The sequence below is a fragment of the Haemaphysalis longicornis genome, unplaced genomic scaffold (genome assembly GCF_048455015.1).
Source record: "Haemaphysalis longicornis isolate Haplotype H1 unplaced genomic scaffold, Haemaphysalis longicornis Haplotype H1 scaffold_8, whole genome shotgun sequence".
Lineage (NCBI taxonomy): Eukaryota > Metazoa > Arthropoda > Arachnida > Ixodida > Ixodidae > Haemaphysalis > Haemaphysalis longicornis.
Window position 1 is genome coordinate 158,846,996 of NW_027526445.1, and position 24,410 is coordinate 158,871,405.

At 50.1% G+C, this 24,410-nt stretch overlaps 2 protein-coding genes across 2 annotated transcripts in view; one reads left to right on the forward strand and one right to left on the reverse strand.

Moving 5' to 3' along the window:
• Positions 1–4,414, reverse strand: LOC144149807 (gem-associated protein 5-like). Its single transcript, XM_077681455.1, has one exon. It carries the CDS (start codon positions 4,216–4,218, stop codon positions 88–90), a length of 4,131 nt encoding a protein of 1,376 aa, XP_077537581.1. The 5' UTR covers positions 4,219–4,414; the 3' UTR covers positions 1–87.
• A 1,264-nt stretch (positions 4,415–5,678) lies between these two features.
• The window catches only part of LOC144148894 (coiled-coil domain-containing protein 167-like), a 37,755-nt gene continuing 19,023 nt past the window's right edge, over positions 5,679–24,410 (forward strand). Inside the window, exons 1-3 of the mRNA XM_077680418.1 lie at positions 5,679–5,863; positions 5,956–6,050; positions 6,130–6,182. Of these exons, the coding sequence (XP_077536544.1) occupies positions 5,819–5,863; positions 5,956–6,050; positions 6,130–6,182 (193 nt within the window). The 5' untranslated portion in view covers positions 5,679–5,818. The remainder of the gene's footprint in view (positions 5,864–5,955; positions 6,051–6,129; positions 6,183–24,410) is intronic.

Consider the following 24,410-nt stretch of genomic DNA (forward strand, 5'->3'; position numbering starts at 1 on the left):
TTCAAGGAACATGTAACATCGAGCATTTAATGCCTGAGTTTTTACCACAGCCGCCACACACACACACAAACACAAACGGGTGTCACGTCACACGTCCAAAACCAGCTGCATCCACGCCTCAAGCGTCGTCTTGAGTCCAACATAACTCTTATCACTTACACCGCCGAGGAGCTGGATGAGGCGCCTCAGGACGCTGGTTTGATCCGGAAAAGGGCAGTCCAAGGTCGCCGCTTTCATCTCCTGGAGCAGCTGTTTACACGCCTGAACCTCGTTTTCAAGCACCGATTGTGGAGAAGCCTCATCTTCGGCCGTGCCAGGCTCCTTGGCTTTTTTACTTGGCGCCTCGGTTATCCAAGTGAGCAGATTCCTCTCAGCCACGAGGTACCTGTAGCTGAGGTGCTCCAGACAGGCAACTGTCGGCGACAGCGCAAGCGCAGAAAGCTCTCGAGCGACAGACGCCCGCACGTTGGCCGATTCAAGTACTTGAACACAATTGCACAAGATGGCGTCGCACAGGTACAGCAGCAATGCCTCCTGCGCTGGATCGGAGTGATGCGTGCTCGCTTTGCTTGTAAGTGTGCAGAAGTTACTCCAGAGACTAGCGCTTGAGGCTGGACACTCGAAAGTCGGAGACGCGGCAACGGAGGTGCCGTCCAGCTTGTCGAGAAGCAGGCACCGATCAGGCTCGACGCTGACCGCAGCTCCGTCGGCGAACGTGGAGTCGACAACTTTGGCGCAGAAAAAAAGCTGGCAGAGGGTGCCGTAAAGTGGGTGGTTGTGTGCCTTGGCGGTGGCTAGAGCTCTGGCAAGGTACAGCTTCCACCGATCCGGACTGAACAGGGCGACGCCGAGGAAGCCGGCCACGTGAAACAAAATGTGCTCCTTAGTCTCGTTCACGACCACCTCCTTCAAGACACTTTTCTCCAAACCAAGCAGGCCACTTAGCTCCACAAGCCCTTCGGTGCTCTTTAGTGGGCTGTAACCATGACTTTCGTAGGCTTCTACTAGTGAGGAAAGGAACGTGGCGGCAATGCTGTCCTGACTGCTCCAAAGGATGCGGTCGGTGCTGTCCTGGCCGTCGACAGTGTCCACTTTCATTTGACCGATCGTGTTTACAGCCTCCACAAGAGCCTTGTGTAGTTTAATAAAGCTCAAGAACACCGGACTCTTCTCGTGTTCCTCAACAAACTGAGCTGCCTCCTCCCACTGGTTGTGGATCAGTGAAGACTGGAACGCTGCCTGGAAAGCCATTTCTGCCTCCGCCGACAGGCCATTCCTCTTCGCTACGTAGGCCGCCGACCGCAGAGAGTGTGGATCCCGGCGGTTCAGCAAGAACGCAACCGCCTTGGCAGCGTCTCCAATGGCGAGGTAACACTTGGCGGCCTGCTCAAAGTTGCCGACCTTGGCCGCCCTCTCAGCCCAAGACTCGTAAACCTCCACAATCTCGGGGCTATTTCCAGAGAAATGAGCCCTCGCAATGGCGACAGCCTCACGGTGGAAGTTGTTGCTGCAGAGAAGCTTGACGGCCTCCTCGCTCTTCCGACAGGCCAGGAAATAGAGCGCAGCGCGGTGGTGCTCCCCTTCACTTGCCAACTGAATGGCGTACTGCTCGCACATTTCGATCCACACGAATCGAGAAACCATCGGAGCGAGGGCGACCAGAGTGTCCGTGAGCCGACGCTCGGCAGCCGCTTCCTTCAGGGCTCCCGCAAGGTCGCCTTTCCACGCCATCATTTGGAAAGCGTAGTCGAGGTTGTGCTCCTTCTTGTGGTGAGCGATCTCGGCATCCAGCACGCCCATTGCACCAGGCCTGTCGGTGTACGCTCCGAGGTGGCTGTGCTCAGGGTCTAGCTCTGCAGCTCCAGGTTGACTTTTAGCAAGCAGGTCAGCCAGGTACTGGACATCGCTGGATCGGCTCTCCTTGGGCAGGTTGTCGAAGTGTGAGGAGTAGGGAAAGTACGACGCCATTTTCTTCGCCTTCTTCTTTGAACCGGATGTGGACGTTTTGGATGAAGTCATGGCTGGACCTGAGCCAGTGCTTTGGTTATCCAGGTCCACGGTGTCCTTCTTGGGGGGAGTGATCTCATCCGCGATGCCTTTCCCATTTACGAGTGGCGCTGCAGCCTCGGCCTCCTCTTGCTTTTCGGCTTTCTCTGGAGGCTTCGGAGGCCGGACAGGCTTTACAGGTTGCTCAGAGAGCTTCCAGGATCTGATGACATTGTCCTCCCCTCCGCTGAAGAGGACATCAGGGTCGGCAGGGCTCCAGCAAACGCTGAAAACACGCGACGAGTGGCCCTGGTAAGTTGCAACAAGCTGAGCCTTCTCGACGTCCCACACCTGGACTGTACGGTCGTACGAAGCCGACGCTAGCAAGGTTTCTTGAAAAGGGCTCCACGCCAGCGAGACTACCTTGGCATTGTGTCCCGACAGCTGCAAAGTGGGCTGGAGGATTCGGTGGACCTCAGGGCTGGGGGTGGCAAGCTGGCTCAAGTCGTAGACAAATATTTTACCATCAGTGGATGAGCATGCCAGCCAGTACATTAGGGGACTGTTGCAATCAGAGAAAGGTGCCTGGGAAGGATGCCATGCGAGACATTCCGCAGGTTTTCTCTGCACTTCAAGCGTGGCAATTTTTTCCAATGTAGGGCTTTTGCCAACTTTGTAGAGCTCAACAAGACCATCCATGTTGGAAAGTGTCAAGATGCCAAGGTCCCTGTTGAAGGCTAGAGAGGTGCGCTTCGCTCGACTTGGGCCAGGATTAGGCAAGAGGCTTTCGATATCGGGTGCGTCCTTGTCAAGCTTTGGGAACTCGTGAATTTTGACTCTGTTGGAGCCGCACGAGAGCAAGAAGGTCTTGAGGGACCCTCCTTCGACAACAAGGTCTGCCCAGCAGACTACATAAGTGGCGCTGGTGTGGTGGCTTTGTGACACCGTAATGTGTCGGGTGTTGATGTCAACCACGCAAACTTTTCCCTCGGATGTGCCAAGCGCCAGCAGGTTCTCCTTCTTTGGATGCCAGGCCACATTCAGGACCCTATCTTTTCTCCCTAGGGTGATCACTTTGCTGCTGTAAGGGTTCTTGACACAGTCTGTGCGCCATACCTTCACACTACCGTCCCCTGATGCGATTGCCAGTGTGGCACAGGCAATGGGTGAGAACACCAGAGAGTAGGCGAATCCTCCGAGGCACGGAATGCAATACGCGGACTTTTTGGCGGCCAGGTCCCAAAAGACAATGTTGCGGTCTTCAGACGTGGTGACGGCGTACATTGGAGCTCCCTCCTGGGCACCTCCAACAATGCACAAATTGTAGACAGTCGAGCTGTGTCCCCCGGAGTCTGCATCAACAGCAAGGAACATGCCCTCGTCGGCTCCATCCGGATCGTAGATGCAAATGTCCCCGGCTATGGAAGAGGAAACAATGGCTCCGGAGCGGCCTGGGATCCACGAAGCCGCGGTCCATTTCTCCCGTGTGTCACCCTTTCTGTACTTGCTGCTTGTCGGAGTCCTCAGCGTCTTCACCAGTTTTTCGGCCGTGACGTCCCAGATCTTCAAAGTGCGGTCCAACGCTGTCGAACAGAGACACAGCGGTTCCGTCGAGCTGCCTTCATTCGGGGCACTTGAGCCGACTTGCCAAGACAAAGACAACACACCTGCTGAGTGCCCTTTGAGTTTGTATATGAGATTGCTGCCTTTCTTGAGCGTCTGGACGACAATGGTGCCGCTGTTGTAGCCGACTGCGACGATGTCAGGGTCATTTGGATGCGAACGCAAGATGGTGATGTCCTGTCCAGGCGCTTTGCCCACCGTGACAGCAGCGCCTGTGTCAGTACTCCACACGAGTACAGAGGCGTTGGTGCCGCTGAAGACGACAGACGTCGAGAGGTTGCCCCTCCAGTCAGCACAGCAGGTTGAGGACTGGGACTGCGCGGTGCTCTTAACTGAACGGTCCTCCACGTTCCACACTCGTATCTTGCCATCGCTGGAAACGGTGAGAAGGGCCGGCACGTTGTCGGCGTCGGCACGTGCGGAGCGACAGAACACGACGCAGGTAACCACTTCCGGCCCCACAACCCACGACGACTTATGTACCGGTGCGCCGCGTCTAGCATCTAGCACAACAACGGAGTTCTTGGCCGCGAAACAGTAGAACCCGGCATCAGAGCCGGCGCTCACGAAGGGTTTGTACCAGTTCGGAGCTGGAGGCAAGAAAGCCATTGTTTGTTGGATCGGCAGGGTCACTCGGGTTTTTGCGAGATGTACTCGTGGAACAGGTGCGAGAAAGAAAGACCAGAACACTCAAGCTAGTTCATTGCGAACGAAGCAACTTCGTACAAAAATGTTACGACACGAACACGTTCTACTGTCACAGCTCGTGCACGGCGCCATCGCTGTTGGTCACGTGACACGTGCGGTCGCAGAACTCATAGAGATAATAGAGAACTATTTCTTTCTCTATGGCAGAACGTGATAAAAGATGTCATAAAAGATGTGCTTATAAACTTAACAAAATAGCAATTAAACAGGGCTCGCAAGCTTGGACGTTCCCTGTCTTCCCTATAGGCGGCGTAAAAATCGACGCCCCACGTGACCAACCTTGACCAACCTAAAGCGCTGTTTTCGACCATCAAGCCCACCAGACGGCGCAGGCAAAATGTTACTTTTGGTATAGAATACAAAACATTCATTCCGTGACTCAAAGAGCCCACACAGTTCGCTTACAATGTGTTATTTAAAAATACTATTAACAAGTTCCGCATCAAACATCCGTTGAGCAAAAATGTACGCAACTTTTTACGAACAGCCGACTGGTGCACCACCTTGTTTCTGAATTCGCAACCACAAAGCCGCCAATTCAAATTGAAACCGCTGCAACGGCCGACCGTTTCAATGTGCGCGGAGCACCGGTTTCGTGACTGTTATTGCTGTTATGTGCTTTTGCGTCCATCAGTTGTTGAGAGGACTGGCAAAACACGAGAATTGAGTGCTTGTGGAATGACAAATGTGGGAAATTCCGCATCGGAAGGCAGCTGTCGAGGCCAGAATATTCGATTCTTCAAACAGAAGGTGAGTGTTATGCACTCCGCTAGAAAGACGGTGCAAAGGAAACCGTTGTCGCCGTCAATACTTCATTTGTGCCCTTCGTTCGAAATCTTAGCGCAAGTGAACGAGTTGTTATGGCAAAAAAAAAAATGTTGTCACGAAAGCGACGTACAATTGCAGCGATCGAAATGAAATGATGTCCTGGCCTCTGTAAACTTGCGGATGTCAATAAACGATTTGTTCTCACTTGCTGCTCACTGTGGTCTGTGCCAGTCGAGGCCATCTGGTCACCTGGCGTAACATCACTTCACTAGCGCGGCGCAAGTAAACACGCGACCAGCGTGCCAGCCAGGAGCCAGCAGGAGCAGCCACGGCCGGACTCGACGCCCCTTTCGCGCGCGGGAGGAGGAGAGTCGAGTCCGGCCGTGGAGCAGCGAGCCGGCGGCCGCCGTGCGAGGGCAGCCATGTTATTAAGGAGCTCAAGCGGCCTGTGCAAAAAGCATCCGCCATGTTTACAAAGCCGTGTTTACAGCGCCATCAAGCGGGCGTACTGGGTAGTTCACGACGCCGCCACTACGCTTTTTCTGGCACTACAGGCAAAGCTAGACCTTTGCTTCTCTAAAATCCTCCCTGCGTGCACTCATCACGGCGCTGACAGCACACACTGCAGCCAAACCCTGAGCTAAAAGTGAACCCAGCGCGTGGCCGTGGGTTTGCCGGGTTTGCGCGCCGACTTCGAGAAGTGGAAAGCCCGGTGTCCGACGAAGTCTCAAAGATGCCTGACGGCACTGACACCTCTCGCATGTCCGTGATTAAGGAAGTATGTAAACGCGTTTCTGTTTCGTGTGGCGGCCGCCGTCCGTTCACTTTGGCACAATAGGGCAACGTGTGTTTTTTGCTGCCTTGTTACAGATTGACAGAAATGAAGCTTTAGTACAAGACTACCTTTTTCAACTAGATCAGATAGAAACAAAGTTGCGGAGGTCGGCACTATCGGACTCTCAAAGGTAACCTCGCCGATTTCACGTGCAGGACCCACGGGCATAACAACTTTTAGGTGCCTTTTTCTTTTCTTTTTTCATACAGGGAGAAGCTTGAAGAGGAGGTGAAGTCGTTAAAGTCGCAGCTGGACATTTTGGGTAAAATTGCTGTTATGTTTAGCTTGCTTCTGAAACATTGTCAGTGGGCTAGTTGACACCTCACGGAAATTTTGCATTCCCCTTTCACGAGGGCATGGACAGAAGCGTTCAGGTTGGCTCAATGAAAACTTGCAGCTTGTGGGCGCCAGTTAAAACTAAAACCCAGACATGAAAACCAAAGACGAGACCCTTCTTTTGCTCTTGCTGCACGCATCTACGAATAAAAAAAAATTAAACCGAGAGAAAAGCCTGGTGTGCAAACCAACACCATTTGCTTTTGCCCCATGCAAGTTCGAGGGACAAGATGCTTGCCGATAAAATACAAACAAAATTGGCCTTGCATTCTTTTTTAAAGCAAACTTTAAAAGCGAAGCGAGGTGAACGGAAAATTCTCCGTCGCAGCCCCATGCGTATGTGTAAAAAATGACGGAAGCTCACTCTAACACGCAAGACTTGAAGGTAGCGAATCTGTACACAACCTTCACGGCCATTGCGATGGTCGAAGTCAACGATTGCAGCCTTCTTTTTGTTACCTTCTTCTACCTCTTCTACCTCCTTCTTTTTGCTGCCTTCTTTTTGCTACCGTTTACTCAACCATTGTTGTTATAAATTGGAGCTTCTTTCTTCTTCTTTTTTTTTTTTTTTTGAGGTCGTGGGTTCGATTCCCAGCTGGGGCGGCCGCTTTTCTAATGGAGGCAAAAAACAAAAAAAATGCCTGTGTGTACAAGATTTCGCCGCACGTTAAAGATCCCCAGGTGGTCAAAATTAATCCAGAGCCCTCCACTACGGTGCGCCTCATCGCCTGCGTTGTGTCGGCACGTAAACCCTACAATCAATCAATCAATCAATTCTTTCATTTTTTTAGAAGAGATAATTGTAGAGACGCGCCCGGGTGGCGCGGACGCCGCGAGCCGTGCCGAATGTGGGCGTGAAGCCCGCGAAGAATGACGCAACTACGCGCAGTTCACGAACAACAAAAAGCCCCGTTTAATCCCCGCCAATGCCTTTATACAGAGTGGGGGCGCCACCTCCCAGTTACTCGAGTCAACAGGTGGCGTCCTCTACATCCCTCCTTCCGGAGCTCTCAAACACAAGTGCTACAAAAGAGCACCACCAAGAAACAGTCCTTGCAGCAGTCTCACAAATCCAGTCTGCGAGGTGGCACCACGCGCCGGCCGTATCGTGTGCAACGGTGGCCTGGCGATCCTGCAGCAGGTGCAGGAGCTGGAGTGTCCGATGCGGCACCGGTTGCTGCCCGCTGTGGTCCTGGAGACGGCGCAGATATCGGGGCCGCACGGTTGGAGCTTCCCGTGTCATCTGAGGGGGCTGACTGAGGATTGCTGCAAGGGACGAGGTGTCTGCGGTTTCTCACTAGTATGCCACTGGGCGTCTGGACGATGTACGAGCGTGGTCTCTGAGCTGGGCTTAGGACCGTCGCCCTTGACCGCGTGTCGCGTACCCATACTTCCTCCCCATCGTCGAGAGCACGAAGGTCATGCGCTGCGTGCCGGTTATTGTAGTCTCTCTGTTGTCTTCGTCTCTGGGCGGCATCCCTGTCATTGAATTCTTTCACCTGTGGCCAATCTGGAACAAGGCTTTGAGCCGTGGCTGGCACACGAGTTCGCAGAGAGCGTCCCATGAGCAGTTGAGCCGGGCTGTAGCCAGACACACCGGGAGTGTTACGGTATGCTAGCAGAGCCAGAAATGGGTCTGTGGCCTTCAGAAACAGCTCCTTGATTGTGCGAACCATGCGCTCTGCTTCGCCGTTGGACTGCGGGTAGCGTGGACTGCTCGTGACATGTGTGAACCCGTAGGTCTTCCCAAAGTCCTCAAAAGCTTTACAGGAAAACTGTGGCCCATTGTCGCTGACTACAGTCACCGGGATGCCGTGTCGGGCAAACGTGCTCTTGATTGCAGAAATAACGGCGTCCGCAGAAGTGGACCGGAGTGTGATGACCTCTGGGTAGCGAGAACGGTAGTCTACAACCACAAGGAAATCTTGATTGGCGAAATGAAACAAGTCGATGGCCACCCTCTCCCACGGAGCTGATGGTGTCTCGGTCGGAATCATGGGCTCATAGCGTTGGACACGTGTAGAAGCACATGCTGGGCAGTTCTCTACGGCTGCTTTAACCTGGCTGTTGAGACCGGGCCACCACACAGAGTCTCGGGCCACCGCCAAGCATCGATTGACGCCTTGATGACCATCATGCAGCAGGTTCACGATGTCTCTGCGTAGTGCTTCGGGCACAACTAGACGTCCGCCCATGAACAGCAGGTCCTCGCATATGGTGAAGTCCCCACGGTGCTCCCAGTAACGTGTCATGTTGAGCGGCAGCCGGTCTCGTCGAGGCCACCCCTTCATGCTGTATGCTTTCAGCATTGAGCACTCGCCGTCTGAAGTTTGGTGAGACCTGAAGTCTTCAAGACGTACGGCCAGGGTTAAAGGAAGGGCTGCCACGACCATAGACACAAAAATTTCTGTGCTGTCCACTTTGGATGTAGAAGAGCATTCAGGATCCCTAGAGAGGGTGTCTGCAGTGGCCAGGTACTTCCCTGGAACATACTTGACGGTGAACTGATATCGCATGAGCCTTATGCGAAATCTCTGGATGCGAGGGGGCATGAGGTCAAGATCGGCGGAGCCAAGCAACCTGACGAGCGGCTGATGGTCTGTTTCAACGACAAAGCTGAGTCCGCGCAGGAATTCCTCAAACCTCTCGATGGCCCAAGAGACACCAAGCGCTTCCTTCTCAATCTGACTGTACCGCTGCTCAGCAGTAGTCAGTGCTCTTGATGCGAACGCGACAGCCCGTCGCTCTCCCGTCTGTTGCTCCTGCAAGAGAACCGCGCCTAGCCCGAACGAACTGGCATCTGCCGACACAAGAGTGGGTAGCTCTGGATTGTAGCTGGCCATACAAGCATTAGATGCCACCATTCTCTTCAATGTCTCGAAAGAGGTCGCTTGCGCTTGGTCCCAGGTCCAGACCGCATTCTTGTTCAAAAGGAGCCGAATCGGTGTAGTGACGGCAGACAGGTTCGGCAAAAACCTTCCAATGTGGTTCAGCATGCCCAGGAAACGACGGACGCCTTGCGTATCTGTCGGCGGTTTCATGTTCACAATAGCAGATACCTTGTCGGGGTCAGCCGAGATGCCAGTGGCGCTTACCACTACACCAAGGAACTTGACGGAAGATACCCCGAAGGAGCATTTCGAGGCATTCAACGTGATGCCCGCTTGTTCTAACTTGCGAAGGACTGCTTGGAGTCTGCTGTCGTGCTCGGAACGGTCCCTGCCAAATACTAGAATGTCATCTACCATGTTCACACATCCTTCCAGACCCTCTAGAATCCGAGACATTTGGCGCTGAAAGACTTCGGGAGCGGAGGTGATGCCGAAGGGCAGGCGGCGGTAGCAGTAGCGACCAAACGGGGTTATGAAGGTAGTCAGTTCCTGACAGCTTTCAGATAGCCTTACTTGATGAAACCCCGATTTTGCATCAAGTTTCGAGAAGACTGCGGCATTGCCAAGACGCCCAAGTACCTGGTCCACCGTGGGCATAAGGTGTCTCTCCCGGAGAACTACTTGGTTCAACTTCGTGAGGTCGACACAAATTCTGTACTCTCCATCCGCTTTGGGTACCAGCACAATACCAGCACACCACGGGGTTGGCACAGTGACTCGCCGGATGACCCCGTCCCTTTCCATCGCGTCTAAGTCCTTCTGGACTACACCTTCGAGGGGAATAGGGATGCGCCTAGGAACGCTGAGAGAAAATGGAACCGCTCCAGGCTTGATGCGGATGTGATATTCTTCAGGCATCTCGCCAAGGCCTGAGAACAGCGAAGCTGCCGCCTTGTCGGACGTTGGGGGCCTTTTCGGAGCTTTGTCTTCCACGGCGTCAACAAACTGGACGACTCCCAGGTCCACTACCGCCGAGTACCCCAGCAGAGGAGAGTCAATGTCTGCTACGACATACAATTTTTTGCATACCGTCCGGCCTCGCCACGACAGGGTAGCAGGAAACGTCCCGAGCAACTTTAGGCGGCAGCGGCCCGGCCCCATCAACTGTTCATTATTGGGTTTGTCTAGGTCTACTGGGCACCCCGCGAAGCTCGGAGGTACGACCGAAACGTCCGCCCCAGTATCCACCTTGAATTGAAGGGGGCGTCCATTGACATGAACAACAACGTGCCGGCGTTCTGTTTGCGCTGCATCCACGGCGCAGAGCTGGATTTGGCTTAAGCGCCTAGTACTGTTCGAGCGGCAAACCGCCGCGAAGTGACCGTTCTTGCGACAGTGGTTGCATGTGGCCCACCGTGCTGGGCACTCAGATCGCGGATGAGGGGCGTAGCCGCAAAAATCGCATGCCGACTTCGGGCCGGCGCGGTACTCGGGAGGCCGACAGACGTTACTTCGTGCAGTTTCGCGCGCTGGGGCGGCGGCCATTCGGTACTGCTTATTCACAACGGCGTCGACGTTCAGTGCGTCTGGTGCGAAGTCTGTCCCCTGACGCCGCCTTTTCTCATTTTCGGCGTCTTCGTACTGACGAGCTTGGATGAGCGCCTCGTCCAGTGTAAGCTTTGGATTGCGGCACAGCTGGTCGGTCAAGCGAGAGTCAAGCAACCCTACGATAAATCTGTCCCGAACCAGCCGGTCGTCAATTTCCCGAGAGGCGTAGTTGCATTTCTTCACGAGAATTCGGAGCGCCGTGAAAAACGCGTCGACTGACTCGCCTACCACTTGCGTGCGCTTGTGGAACCTGCTCGATTCGTATACCTCGTTGACGGGGTGTACAAAATATCCCGAAAGACTTGTTGTCACGCCGGAGTACGAGCGATAGGCCTCAGCGTCTGACATGAGAGACGAAAGCACCTCGCGACCTTGGGGACCCATACAGTAGAGCAGCGTGCGTACCTTGGTTTCTTCGGGGGCGGAGGACAGCCCTGAGGCGAAGGAGTAATCCTCGAATTGTTGAAGCCACGCGGTCCATTGGGCTGGGTTGTCGAAAGTGAACTGCGGCGGGGTTCTCAACGTGAAGCTGGCGGTCACGGCGGAGGCGGCGGCTGGGTTATCCTCCATGTTGCACGGTTGTCGCAGCATCCCACTTCTGACACCATGTAGAGACGCGCCCGGGTGGCGCGGACGCCGCGAGCCGTGCCGAATGTGGGCGTGAAGCCCGCGAAGAATGACGCAACTACGCGCAGTTCACGAACAACAAAAAGCCCCGTTTAATCCCCGCCAATGCCTTTATACAGAGTGGGGGCGCCACCTCCCAGTTACTCGAGTCAACAGGTGGCGTCCTCTACAATAATTATTGGGCATCATCTTAGAGGGTCGTACACTATGACATGTGACATGTCTTTCTCGTTCTGAGCAAGTTTTGCCACGAGTACGGTGAACGCTGAAGGTGTATTTTTTTTTCTTTTTGGCCAATCTCTCTAAGTGGGTATTCTCGGCTTGAAAAGCACGCTCCGGGGACGCTGGGTGGTTGCTGCGAGGCAAACACACACAAGCGCTCGGCATTTTCTTGGTATTTTTTAACTGCCGGGTGGCCGCCGCAATTTTGGGCCAGTCTCCCTAAGTGGGTATGCTTGGCTTGACAAACGTGCGCAGAGAGGGCGCTGGGCAGTTGTCGGGAGGCACGAACAAAGGAGCACTATACTCGGTGACAACTTAAGAACGGCACCGGTACTTGCCGCTGTGCATTATCACAGTAGCAGGATGTTTCTCCGCGCGGCGCAAGTAGGGCGTTACTGGGAATATTTTGAACATGGCGTGAGCCGTTCCCGTGATTTTTTGGACTTAATATGCTTACAAACGACTCCAGTGACGACAAACAAACTGCATGAGACAAGGCAGACGATATCACGCATTCATAGCAAACCCCTTTCAAAACGCGCGCGCACTGACGTCATGGGTCCGGCGCTTTGGCGGAGTGATACACTACATGAGGTGGTGCCGTTCTTGAGTTGTAACCGAGTATAGGCATTTTCTTTGTGTTGTTCACTGCCGGGCGGTAGCCGCGAGGACGTGCGCGCGCTTGGCAATTTCTTGGTATTTTTAGCAGCGGACACGAACAATTACGACTGTCTAAACAGCTTCTCTGTCAAAAACCCATGTTGACGAGTAGTTACCAGTAAAGGGAGAGAGATTGGCTGGGTGAGTGAGCTACTGCAGAGTGAGCTACTGCATAAAGCACAGCTCAGGTAACAGCGGCGGGCAGGTGGTGCGGGCGGAGCAGCGTCAACATGGAAATAGCAGAAACCAGCTACACATTACTTCGAGTAGGCCACATTACTTTGGTAGGCCACGTGTCGCACGTAAAGTACCAGCCACACATTATAGCTTCCCTGTTTGTGGAGCGCCTGGGGGAATTTTTTTGTTTGTTTGCTTGTTTCCCTCTCGATTTCTCTCTTTTGTCACAATGTGTGTGGTGGGCCTTGCTGCAGCAACAAGAATTGGTCGCATAACTGACGATGTTTCTCAATCTCAACTACCACTCGATATGCCCACTATGGTGGTGCAATGGTTAAGGCTTAAACATTTGAGATTGTTGACAAGTTTCGCTGCAGCAAAATTTTCTTGTTTGTACGTCTAGGCTCACTTCCGTAACACCCAGGCACTTATATATTCAACTTCAAATCTAAAAGTAGCCATGGTAGCAAAATTTTCTCATCAAGCTACCCATTCCGCTATCAGTGATGGTGGTGACGATTTAATTCAAGGCAGCTACTCTACCCAAACCTTTCGAATGCACAATTTATTTGATTGAGGGTAGGGTTTAACGCGCCGACGCAACGCTGGCGCTGAGGTTCGCCGTAGTGGAGGGCTTCGGATTAATTTTGACCACCTGGGGATCTTTAACGTGCGCCGAAATCTCGTACTCACGCGCGTTTTTGCTGCAGCTGCAGAGAAGCAGCCGCCGCGGCCGCGAATCGAACCCGTGACCTCGTGCTCAGCACCACAACGCCCTAGCCACTGAGCCACCGCGGTGGGTACAATTTATTTGTCTCAGTGAAAGAAGCTGTGAGTTCAAAAGGGACTGAAGATTAGTGGTGTAAACCCTACGCCCGTGCATTTTCTGCTATTTTGGTGGTATGAGTCGCTGAGTAGATGAGTAGTAGTAACTTTAAAGATCCTGTGCCAGTGTTTCAGCTGAGGCACAAAATGATTTACATCAAATTGGTGGGGGGGGGGGGGTGCAGGGTTCACAACTTTGCTGCATAATCATGCCAGCCATTAGCGGGCAGTGAGAAATGCCTTGTGGCAACGCCAACTTTGTACTGAAGCCTAGCTATAATATGTCTACTGGGTTCAGTTGTTTAACGTACACATTTCTACTGGCCTATCTGTCATGTGATGTATTAGAGTCACACAAGAGGCCGTGACAGGTCTGCTCTAAGCTCACTGGTCCAAAATTCATGAGTGAAACTAAGCGCAAACAGACACAGGGACAAGAAAGGGAAATGACACCAGTGCTGGTGTCGTTTCCCTTTCTCGTCCCTGTGTCTGTTTGCGCTTAAGTTTCACTCATGGATGTTCACCAACTAGCTCGCCTTTCCATTTTGGTCCAAAATGTTGCTGTTAGGGAGGGGTAGGAGTAGGCTAACTAAAAAATAAAGACAGACGTTCATGAGCGGTGATGTTGCTCCTGGAAGTGACATCACCAGAAATAATAGAAGGAACGTCAGTGCAGTGCGCTGAAGTAGAAGTTGGTGCCACACTAGGGAATTCCGGGGATAAGCAGGCGTGGCGTGCATACACTACAGGGACTGAGAAAGCGGTTTGCCAGGGTGCTTGAGCATAACAGAACAACGGGCGATTCCGCCGTGCACAAAGCTGCACTGAAGACATTTTCAAATCCTGAAGCAGCCACGTATGTAACCTCATGGACACAGTTCACTAACAATGCATAAACACTTAGAGTATAAGCAGGTGTCAGTTTTATTTCTATGTGGCCACAGGCACTTTGTAGTAAGTTCGAATCCGGAAATTTCGTGCCAGCTGCTTTCAAAGTTGGGAAAGAACCATGAGCGATTTTTCGCATTGCTGAAACATTGGGACTCCTCGTTCCTTAACTTCACCTTTTTTCATTAAACAGACTCGCATCATTGAACCAACAAATGGTATATGGCACTGCAGTGTGAAAAGTTGTATTAGAATGAGCAATTTTGCAGATGTGAAAGAGAAAGAAATGATATCTACATTAAAAACAACATGCACTCTGGAATAAAAATAGGTGGAAGAACCTTTTCTGTTGTAAATAAATAAATACCAGGTATGGGGATTCTAATCTGCTATAATTCTTCTGGAAGAGTGACAGAAGTTAACAGGGTGAGTTAAAAAATGGGAGTTGGTCTACAACCATGCTGATGTTATGCGTGCCTGGCAGTGGAATGGCTGAAGGTGGGCAGAGTGGGGAAAATTGTTACGCGCTGTAGAATTAGAAATTTTGGCCTGTCAAGCTTTTTGCTAGGTCCTATGCAGCTGATGTTAGTACTCATTATATATTTAGCAGACTCGTGCGTTGTTAAGCGATTATACGTGAACACAACTTCAGTTTCCTTTGTTTGTTGAAGTCCATCAAAAAACCTAAAAGCGTGAGGGTTCCGGCTAGTTGGTAATCCATTAGCAACACAGCGCAAAAAAGACCAAGGACAAGACAGAGACGACAAACAAGTGCTTGTTTGTCGTCTCCGTCTCGTCCTTGGTCTTTTTTGCACTGTGTTGCTAATGAAGTCCATCAGTTGAGGGGCCATTTGGGGAAGTACTTGCTGCGGTGGCTCAGTGGCTAAGGCGTTGTGCTGCTGAGCCCAAGGTCGCGGGTTCGATTCCAGGTCGCAACGGCTGCTTTTCTGATGGAGGATAAAAGCAAAAACGCCCGTGTGTACAAGATTTCGGCGCACGTTAAAATGTCCAGGTGGTCAAAATTATTATGGAACCCTCCACTACGGCGCACCACATTGCCTGAGCAGCGTAAACCCCATAATCAATCAATCAACCATTTGGGGAAGCAATACTTTTGAAGGGGAGGCCCAGTGCTGCAGTGAGTGGTAGTAAACCGCCTACTGGCAGGGTCCATCAATACAGAAAACCTGGAAATGGAAAATTTTAGCGCCTAAAAAATTGGGAAAATCTCCGAAAATTATTTGTTTTTAGTCTGAATTGGAGAAAAATTACTATTTGTATCTTCTAAATAGACGAATGGGCTGACAGATATACAAGAGACTTTGCTGAGTCTCCACCCAGCGGCTCATGTTCCACAGCTTGTGCACTGCAGTGAGCTACTCCCTCCTTTGTCTTTGGTAGCTGTACCAACATGCATGGCTGCTGCTTTTCTCACAGTGTTGGGACGTACTTAATTTGCCTGTGCGATGAACTCACCTTGCCTCATCTAGAACTAATGCAAATTGGGGACACTTGTTTTTGTGATGGATGTTTTTTCCTCAGTTTGCTTTCACTGCAGTATCGGCCTTTCATCTCACTTCTCACAGTCTTAGTCTCGGGGGTTTTTTTTCTTTTGCTCCTGAAGAGGTCAAGAAGATTTTGTAACTAGGCTCCAATACAAGTTAAGAAAGGCAGTAGGGCGTTTAGCATATCACTTCGCTGGAGCAACAGAATCGTGACGTCAGTGCGCACATTTTGAAAGGAGAGTGCACCTAATTTTCGACATCACCTGCTTTTTCTGACGTGGTTTGTTTGTCATCGCTGCAGTAATTTTATAAGCGTATTAAGTGCAAAAAATTATGTAACCGACTCGTGTCACGTTCAAAATGCTCACAGCAATGCACTCTGCGCTGTGCGCGGGAACAGCTGGCTGCAGTGATGAGCCCTCGGGCGACGTCTGTTGTCATTTTTAAGTGGTATGGTGCCTGAGTACGAACGTTTTCTCGAGAAAGAAAAGAATTTAGCTGTGTCGGGCAGCGCCGCACTCGCTCATCACCAACAACGAAGGAGTACGCAGTTCGTATCTTGGCTAGGTCTGTCGCAGTCATCTGAGTGTTTTCTTTTTTTTCCCCCGAAATGAGTCAAATTTAGAAACCGAAACCAAATCAGATAAAACTCTTGTGGCAAGAAAAGCTCGGTAACTTTGCCCTAAAAAAAACAGGTTGCAACAAAATAGGTCAGAGAACGCCTGGCAAACGACTATGAAACTTGCATTTTAGATCGAAAATGAGCCAGAACCTGTTGTGGCACGGATTGAAACGAGCCGAATCCATTTTCCCGATGGGAGTGGGCTTTTGGTTTGATGTCATATGACCAACATGCCAGCCTCCTTGTTGTGAGTTCCTGCCTTACAGCTCGGCCTGTCAAGAGGGACGAATTGATTATTTAGGATAGGAGTAAATAATTGTTTAAAAGTTAACAACCAATTAATTTTTGATTACTTTTGGCCACAAACTTTCCCCGGCTGACGTAAAACATATTACAAACTAGCTATGACAGCAGTGCGTAGAGGTCCCGTAACAAAGTTATGCTGTTTTGTCAAATTCTGTTTGGGTGGATATGGCTCATTTCGAAAAAAAAACTCCTTATTTGTAGATTGCATCTATGTCCTGTATCGAATCTAAAAAACCCAATCTATGTCCACATAGATCAAATCTCTTTGACGATAGGTTAGTTCACTGTCAACCATGGTTCATGTCGTCTGTCTAGCTACCATGTAACAATATTAGCATAACAATTTTATTTGGAGTTTAAACGCGTCACACTAAAAATTTTATATTATTGTGTGCTTCATGCGGCCTCGTAACATCCCGTTTATAGTCTATATTGCTGGAAGTTTGCCTTGAAGCGTAGTTGCCACATCATTGTTGGTAGTTTGCCGTGACTACTCATTGGTCGAAGACTTCTCTGAAGGTCCCAAGGTAGTAGGTTTTAAATACCTTGAATAGAAATAGATAGAAGAGACAGAAGGCGTGGCAATGTTGGCTGTAAAGCTGTCCTGCTTTTTATTCCACCGCATCTATAGTGCCACCTGATGGCTCTCCAGCTCATCGCTACATCCACGGCTGGAGTGCCGTCCAGTGACATTTGAATATTTAAGACTACGCTGGCCCAGGGCAGAGCGTCTGCTGTTGTTTAATGGTTCCGTCTTGGCTTCCCGATATCAAGGATCAAGGGCAGTGGTTTGAATGCGACACTTCCATTTTTTTTTCCATCTTTGCATTTTTATGGCTTAGGTTAGTTTTCAGTGTTTTAAATCTGTTCCTTCTGTTTGTTAGGTTATGTAAGGTTAGGTTACGTTACGTTAGGGAGACCAAAGTAACGCCAGATGCAGCATTTTTTTGTTACGAAATGGTGGTAAACGTCGCTTTAGTGGAATGTGTTAAGGGCTGTTTGATGGCTCTCTGGACACAGCCTTTACATTTACATCCATCATCTTGGCCAATCCTTGGGACTTTGGGTTGAATGATTAATGAGCCGGTAGAGGGGGGGCATGGAGGCCTGCTCTGTCCTGGCTTTTTGTTGCAAGGGGGCACAGACACAAAAAATGTTGAAAAATGGCTCTGGTCTGTGCTAGTTGGTACATCTTCGGTGGGAATCAACTTGAATAAAACGAACACAAAAGAAAGAGGGAGTAACACGACACACTGCTGACTATCAACTGGAATTTTACTGAAGGAAACACATATATATACATACGCAAAACACGAAAATTATAAAAAGCTTGTTCACGTCAGTCAGTTAAATGATTAGCGAAGATTACTGCGCAGAAACTCTTTTTCGGTACGTGACAGTGCCACAGACGGCACACTGACGCAGCTATCTCCAGCTTCGTCTATCGCCAATGCTTCAACTATCTCTCGTCCGGTTCTACTTCTCTTCCGTCCGATAACTGCGATTTTGTTCACGTAGGCTTCGCAGGGGCAGTCCCGAACGTGGGTGGCAAGGTGGTTGGAAGGGGTTCCTTGGAGTGAAGCAGCATGCTCTCGGGCCCTGTCGTTCAGGCATCAGCCGGTTTGTCCGATGTAAACGGACCGGCACTTCAGGGGAATTTTGTAGACATTTTTGCTGCAATCTGCGTACCTTGTCTGGTGTTTTTTGTCACAAACTGGCAACGCTGCGCACCTGTTAACCTGACGGCACATGCCGTAGGCCTTATTGGGGGCGGAGAATACGACCTTGATGCCATGTTTCTTTCCCACTTTTTTCATGGCATGAGAAAACCCATGTACGTATGGCAGCACTGCCAACCGTCTTCTGTCCTCTTCAGTGGGTTGAGGAGGCCGTCTCTTCTCTTTAGCCTTTATCCTTTGCAGGAGCGTTTCACAGACAGGTTTCAGCAAGCTTTTTGGGTATCCGGCGTTCTGTAGGCGACTGGCCTGTCTTTCGAAGCTGGTAGTCATCTGGTGCGGACAGGACTTCTTGAGTGCCGATAGCAAGGCAGTAGTGGCCACTGCTCTCTTGACAGTCTTGGAGTGGCCAGACGCGGCCAGACGCGGCCAACCAAACTTGACGCGGCCAACCTTGGACAACTCTGCTCCAAAGTCACCAACACCAAGAATGGTTCCCTGTGCGTATTCTTTGCGGCGAAAACCCACAAAGAGGCAGTCCCGTTCAGGGCTATCGTCTCGGAAGCAGGCACCTGGCAAGCTCGTCTTTAGGGCTACCTTGCTAAGCATCTAGCCCAGGTACATGTACGCGACCCTTACAAGGTACCCAATTCTGAGACAGTGACTTCCTTTTTGGAGAAGAATGAAGCAAGAGTAGCCTCCGGTTTTTCGCTTGACGTTGCGGACATGTACTTCTCTATCCCGCAAGCCAACGTTCTGACGGAACTGCGCTCAGCAATTGAGGAACAGGGTGCTACACGTTTTCAAAATGCTGCTGGAATTCCTGTCGACAGCTTTCTTGAGCTCGTACATGCCTACCTGTTGTCCACGATCGTTCAACACGAAGATGCGCACTATGTCCAAAAGGACGGCATATGTATAGGGTCCCGTGTAGCCCCGTACCTATCCGAAATCTTCCTGGCCGCATGCGGAAGAGCAATCGAGTCCAGTCTCGAAGAAGACAGCGTCCTTTCAATTTTTCGCTACGTAGACGACTTCCTCGTCTTGTGCAACTCAACCACAGATGCTCCTCCAAACCGTTGCCTGAACGCTGTCCTCAAAGTCTTCAATGAATGCTGCCCGGACCTCTCCTTCACACACGAACTCCCTGAAAACGCGTCGATCAGGTTCCTGGACATCATCATTCACTTCCGGCAGCACCACGCCTGTTGGAGGTACGAGCCCCATTCGTCCAAGGCCTTTCTTCCCCACGCGTCTGGCCACTCCAAGACTGTCAAGAGAGCAGTGGCCACTACTGCCTTGCTATCGGCGCTCAAGAAGTCCTGTCCGCACCAGATGGCTACCAGCTTCAAAAGACAGGCCAGTCGCCTGCAGAACGCCGGATACCCAAAAAGCTTGCTGAAACCTGTCTGCGAAACGCTCCTGCAAAGGATAAAGGCTAAAGAGAAGAGACGGCCTCCTCAACCCACTGAAGAGGACAGAAGACGGTTGGCAGTGCTGCCATACGTACATGGGTTTTGTCATGCCATGAAAAAAGTGGGAAAGAAACATGGCATCAAGGTCGTATTCTCCGCCCCCAATAAGGCCTACGGCATGTGCCGTCAGGTTAACAGGTGCGCAGCGTTGCCAGTTTGTGACAAAAAACACCAGACAAGGTACGCAGATTGCAGCAAAAATGTCGTCTACAAAATTCCCCTGAAGTGCCGGTCCGTTTACATCGGACAAACCGGCCGATGCCTGAACGACGGGGCCCGAGAGCATGCTGCTTCGCTCCAAGGAACCCCTTCCGGCCACCTTGCCACCCACGTTCGGGACTGCCCCTGCGAAGCCTACGTGAACAAAATCGCAGTTATCGGACGGAAGAGAAGTAGAACCGGACGAGAGATAGTTGAAGCATTGGCGATAGACGAAGCTGGAGATAGCTGCGTCAGTGTGCCGTCTGTGGCACTGTCACGTACCGAAAAAGAGTTTCTGCGCAGTGATCTTCTGCGCAGTGAACTGACTGACGTGAACAAGCTTTGTATAATTTTCATGTTTTCCGTATGTATATATCTGTGTTTCCTTCAGTAAAATTCCAGTTGATAGTCAGCAGTGTGTCGTGTTACTCCCTCTTCCTTTTGTGTTCGTTTTATTCAAGCTGATTCCCACCGACAAAAAATGTCACTGTGGGAGGCCAACACACTTTTTATTTAAAATTTGAAGCTGTGTACTGGCAATGTAAGCTTTACGTACATTGCACTACCAAAGTGGCTATGCATATGTTGAGCTACCGCCTCATCTTTCTCAGTATGCAGTGGTGCTACCAGTCAATTACAAAAGTTTTGATAATAAAATGCTCGGGGAAGCCTGGGGTAAGTTCATAATGAGAATTCTGTAAACACTTGGTTAAAATGTTACATTTAGTGCAAAAGGTGGCCATAGTCTTTAATGGGAGCCTAATTTCGAGTTGCATTGAGAGCACATGAACGTGTCACAGTCTTTCTCTTAAAATGAGGCTTACATGGAGAAAGGCTGATGGCAGAGACCTAGAACTTCAGCAGCAAATCAAATATGCAGGGATTCAAGTGGGTTCGAAGCAGTGGCATTCCATCCAGAGAATCATAGTCTGCAGCTTGCGAGAAAAACAGCATATACCCTTAATGTCGTGCATTCTAAGTAATTGGTGGCATGATGTGGGGAGGTAATTACATAGCACTCACTGTGTCATCTGTAATGGTGAAAAATTCTCCGACATAGTAGCTTATATCATTCCTGTGGCCTCTTCCTGGTACCAGTGGTTCTGATGAAGTTTCTTATTGCCTATCGAAAAGGCATCTGGGTGATCTATTTGTTATCTCGTAGTCTACTTACATCGTGAATCAGGAAATTTCAGCCTCATAACAACCTTTTTTTAATGCTCCTTTTTATGAAGATTCAAGTTATTCACCTCACTTGTCATATATCTGTGATCCAGCTTAAGACTCTCCATCTTCAAAAATGTTGAGAAGCTGCATTTAAGTGGAAACAATGTGTGATGGCTTGATGTCGACCTTGTGCAAACGAAGCGACTAGTTCAGTGAACACCATTTGTAGATTGTCCCCCTGGAGTGAGAAGCTGTGACGACGTAATATTCCCAATTCCACAGAACCCGTTATTCAGCTTCCGTAATTATTTTTCCAGTTCTACTGGGTGCACATCCACAAGCACCAGCTTCATTCCTGCCTATCATGGGTATTGTTGACAGGCAGTTGCGAATACGAGCTTCTATAGAGACAACTCTTTTGGATGAGTCAAACCAGCTGGTCTGCTCAATCCATGCATGACTCTGCTGTACAGGCTGCAGCCATTCATTTCCAAACTTGGTGATTGTGAAGTGTTTGGCCATGATTGCTTTAGCATGGTGGCTACAAAACAATGAAGGTTTGCTTGATCATGAATGTTTTTGGGCCTCTGGAAAAATAAAAGAAAAAAGTGGGGGTAATTCTTTCTTGTAAAGGTTGGTAACAGCACAGAATGTTGTGATAGGGAATGCCGCATCCTGATCCCCTGACCCTGAGTATGTGATGGAGAATGGCTTGTTGTTCGATCCACTCATCATGCTCCGTCGTCTTTGATGAAGAGTGAAATCTTGGTGAGGAGCGGGATGACTAGCTACTGTTTCTTGAACAAGGAGCAGGATTGTGATCTTCTGCTCCTTAGTCACAGGAAGTTGGGGTCTTGACGAAATGACTCATTTTAGCTTAAGAATTTTGGCCCAGAACCAGGGGTACACATTGTAGTCCAAACAGTTCCAGGGAATACAGCGAGAGAAAAAGTACTGGTTTCTAGAACCACCCCCCAAGCAACCTTCCTCAATTTCACTGGCTGTCAGCAATAGCTGTGCCATGCTGCTTCTGTTTGACAGGCAATGATTTATAAGGAGACCTGTTGGAGATATTTATGCAGCTGCCACTGCTTCGTGAGGTTGAATACATGGTGACAAGTACTGTGCGTGACTGAACGCTGCTGGAGTGGCCCTTTCAGGTCGTGGAGGTGCACAGTGGTTGTCATGAAATACAAAAAACAACACAAAGGAGTGGAGGGCCAAAGCACATTATTAGGTAGACAAGGAAGAGACAGAATAAAGGGCGTTCTAAGCAGAGCCATAGCCTCGGGGGGGGGGGGGAAACCCAATGGACTTTACAAAAACGTGCCGAGCAACCTTGAGGCATGGCGAGGCCTGGGAAACTTCATGGTCCCCCTGTACTGCAGGCCTTGCCCACCATGGCTGGCAGCTCAGTGCACTGAGCGTACCATGATGGCCAAAACGTCACCGTGCACGACACCATTCACCCAGCAGGGTGACCGTGAGGTCATTGGCCGACTGCAAAGACCAAAGGACACTTTCTGGGCACATCACTGACCTTGCCGCTATGGCAAACCACACCGTGAAACTACCGTCTGCAATGATAAATACCTTCAAACATCTTTATTAATCGACTCAGCAAGGACACATTGACCCGGTACAGCTTGACCACCAGGTCAGCCACGTTTTGGACTTTGAAGACGACGTACAGGATCATGACGATTCAAATGTATATCTGGCAGTGGTTATTCGCACTAACTTCCGGCTTCATGAGCGAATATCCAAAGTAAGCTTAATCACCCTGCGAGCCACCGAAGACAAAAATTGATGCCGACCTTCTGCAACCACTCCAAAGCAGCACCCGTCAAAGCATTGTGGAACCAGTTGGTGACCTCTCTGACTGCTGTGGCAAAGCATCTGATTACAAAGACGAATTACCTACTCGGTAATGAAAACGACACCAGCAGAAACCACTTCACTGTCAGCAGACAATTGTCAGCAGGCAACTGCCACAAATGTGGCATCGTTGTTGATTGCATAGAGCGGCAGAATGGAGGGCGGGATTCAGCAGGACTTTCTGAGCGGGTACCTAGACAACAGTCTGTTAAACAGCCTGAAGTCAAACAGTGATTCCATTCAAACCAACTTGAACTGGCGTAAAGAACGCAAGTTCCATCACAAGACCAGCAAATGACATCTGACTATCAAGCTTGAAACTAGAAGCACAGCTGCTGCACGTTTCCAGAGACTACAAACCCAGTTGCCATGGCAAAAAAGAACTAAGCCCTATGCTGTTAGATTTCAGGATGGCGGAGAAGGCCTGTACTATGCGACCGATCAAGCGAGACAACGACTGTCCGCCGCATTCCTTTAAAAAAAGCTGCAACAAGATGCCAAGGCAACTATATACAATCCTCCACCCACCTAGAGCCATTTACCCCTCCTACTGTTGCATCCAAGTAAAAGACTGATGCTGCTCCAATGTAGCCCATACCCAAAGACATCCCTAAGTTTAATAGATCGCCAATTTTATACACTTTCACCAGTAACGTAACATTGGCCTGTGGACCTTGGTGCGCGGCAAGAACACACATAAGCAATAACAGTACACCGACGACGGCACTCCCAACCTTGAAAGCTGGATGAAGACCTTTCCAAACTCGCTAAAAAACAAGACCCCAGGACATGATCACGTCAACATAACCTCGATGTTGATTTGCACCAAGGTGTCCAAATCCGCTCCAATCACCACTGGACCTGCCAAATGCTACCCCCCTAATGGAAACACACTGACATCACACTTAGTACAGTTGCTTAAACAAATTAACATAAGCAACATAAGCAGTTAAACAAAGCAACATAAGCAGTTGCTTGAAACAAATTCCTTGAACACGTGGTTCATACTGACTAACTGCTGTACTTACTCACGTCATGCACACACTTTTTTTCATAAAACCAAAGAGAGTTGGGGCCGCATTTATTAAGTGGAGTAATTACTTGTTTTGCAGTGATAAAAAAATGCATTACATAAGCTAACTTTTGCAGTAATTTACACATATGCTATTTGCAAACAAACAGCATTTTTATTGAACTTCACTCATCTTTGTTTCTCGATGCTTCACACTTCATCAGAATCATTGGACTTGTCGTCCAGGTTTCTGGCCACTTCCTCATCGGGATCCCACAACTGGTTGTCCTTGCTGTCGACCAGTGCATTGGGTACTCCATTTTTCATGAAATTCTTTGAGATCAGCTAACAGCAAGCGCTGTACACCAGCTTAATAGACATCTTGCTGGTTAGCATTAGGGCATGCCTTCCCTGAGTCATCCCGTCTCTGTACAAGCAACGCGCAGTGTCTTTGAATGGCTTGTTCGCTCAGAC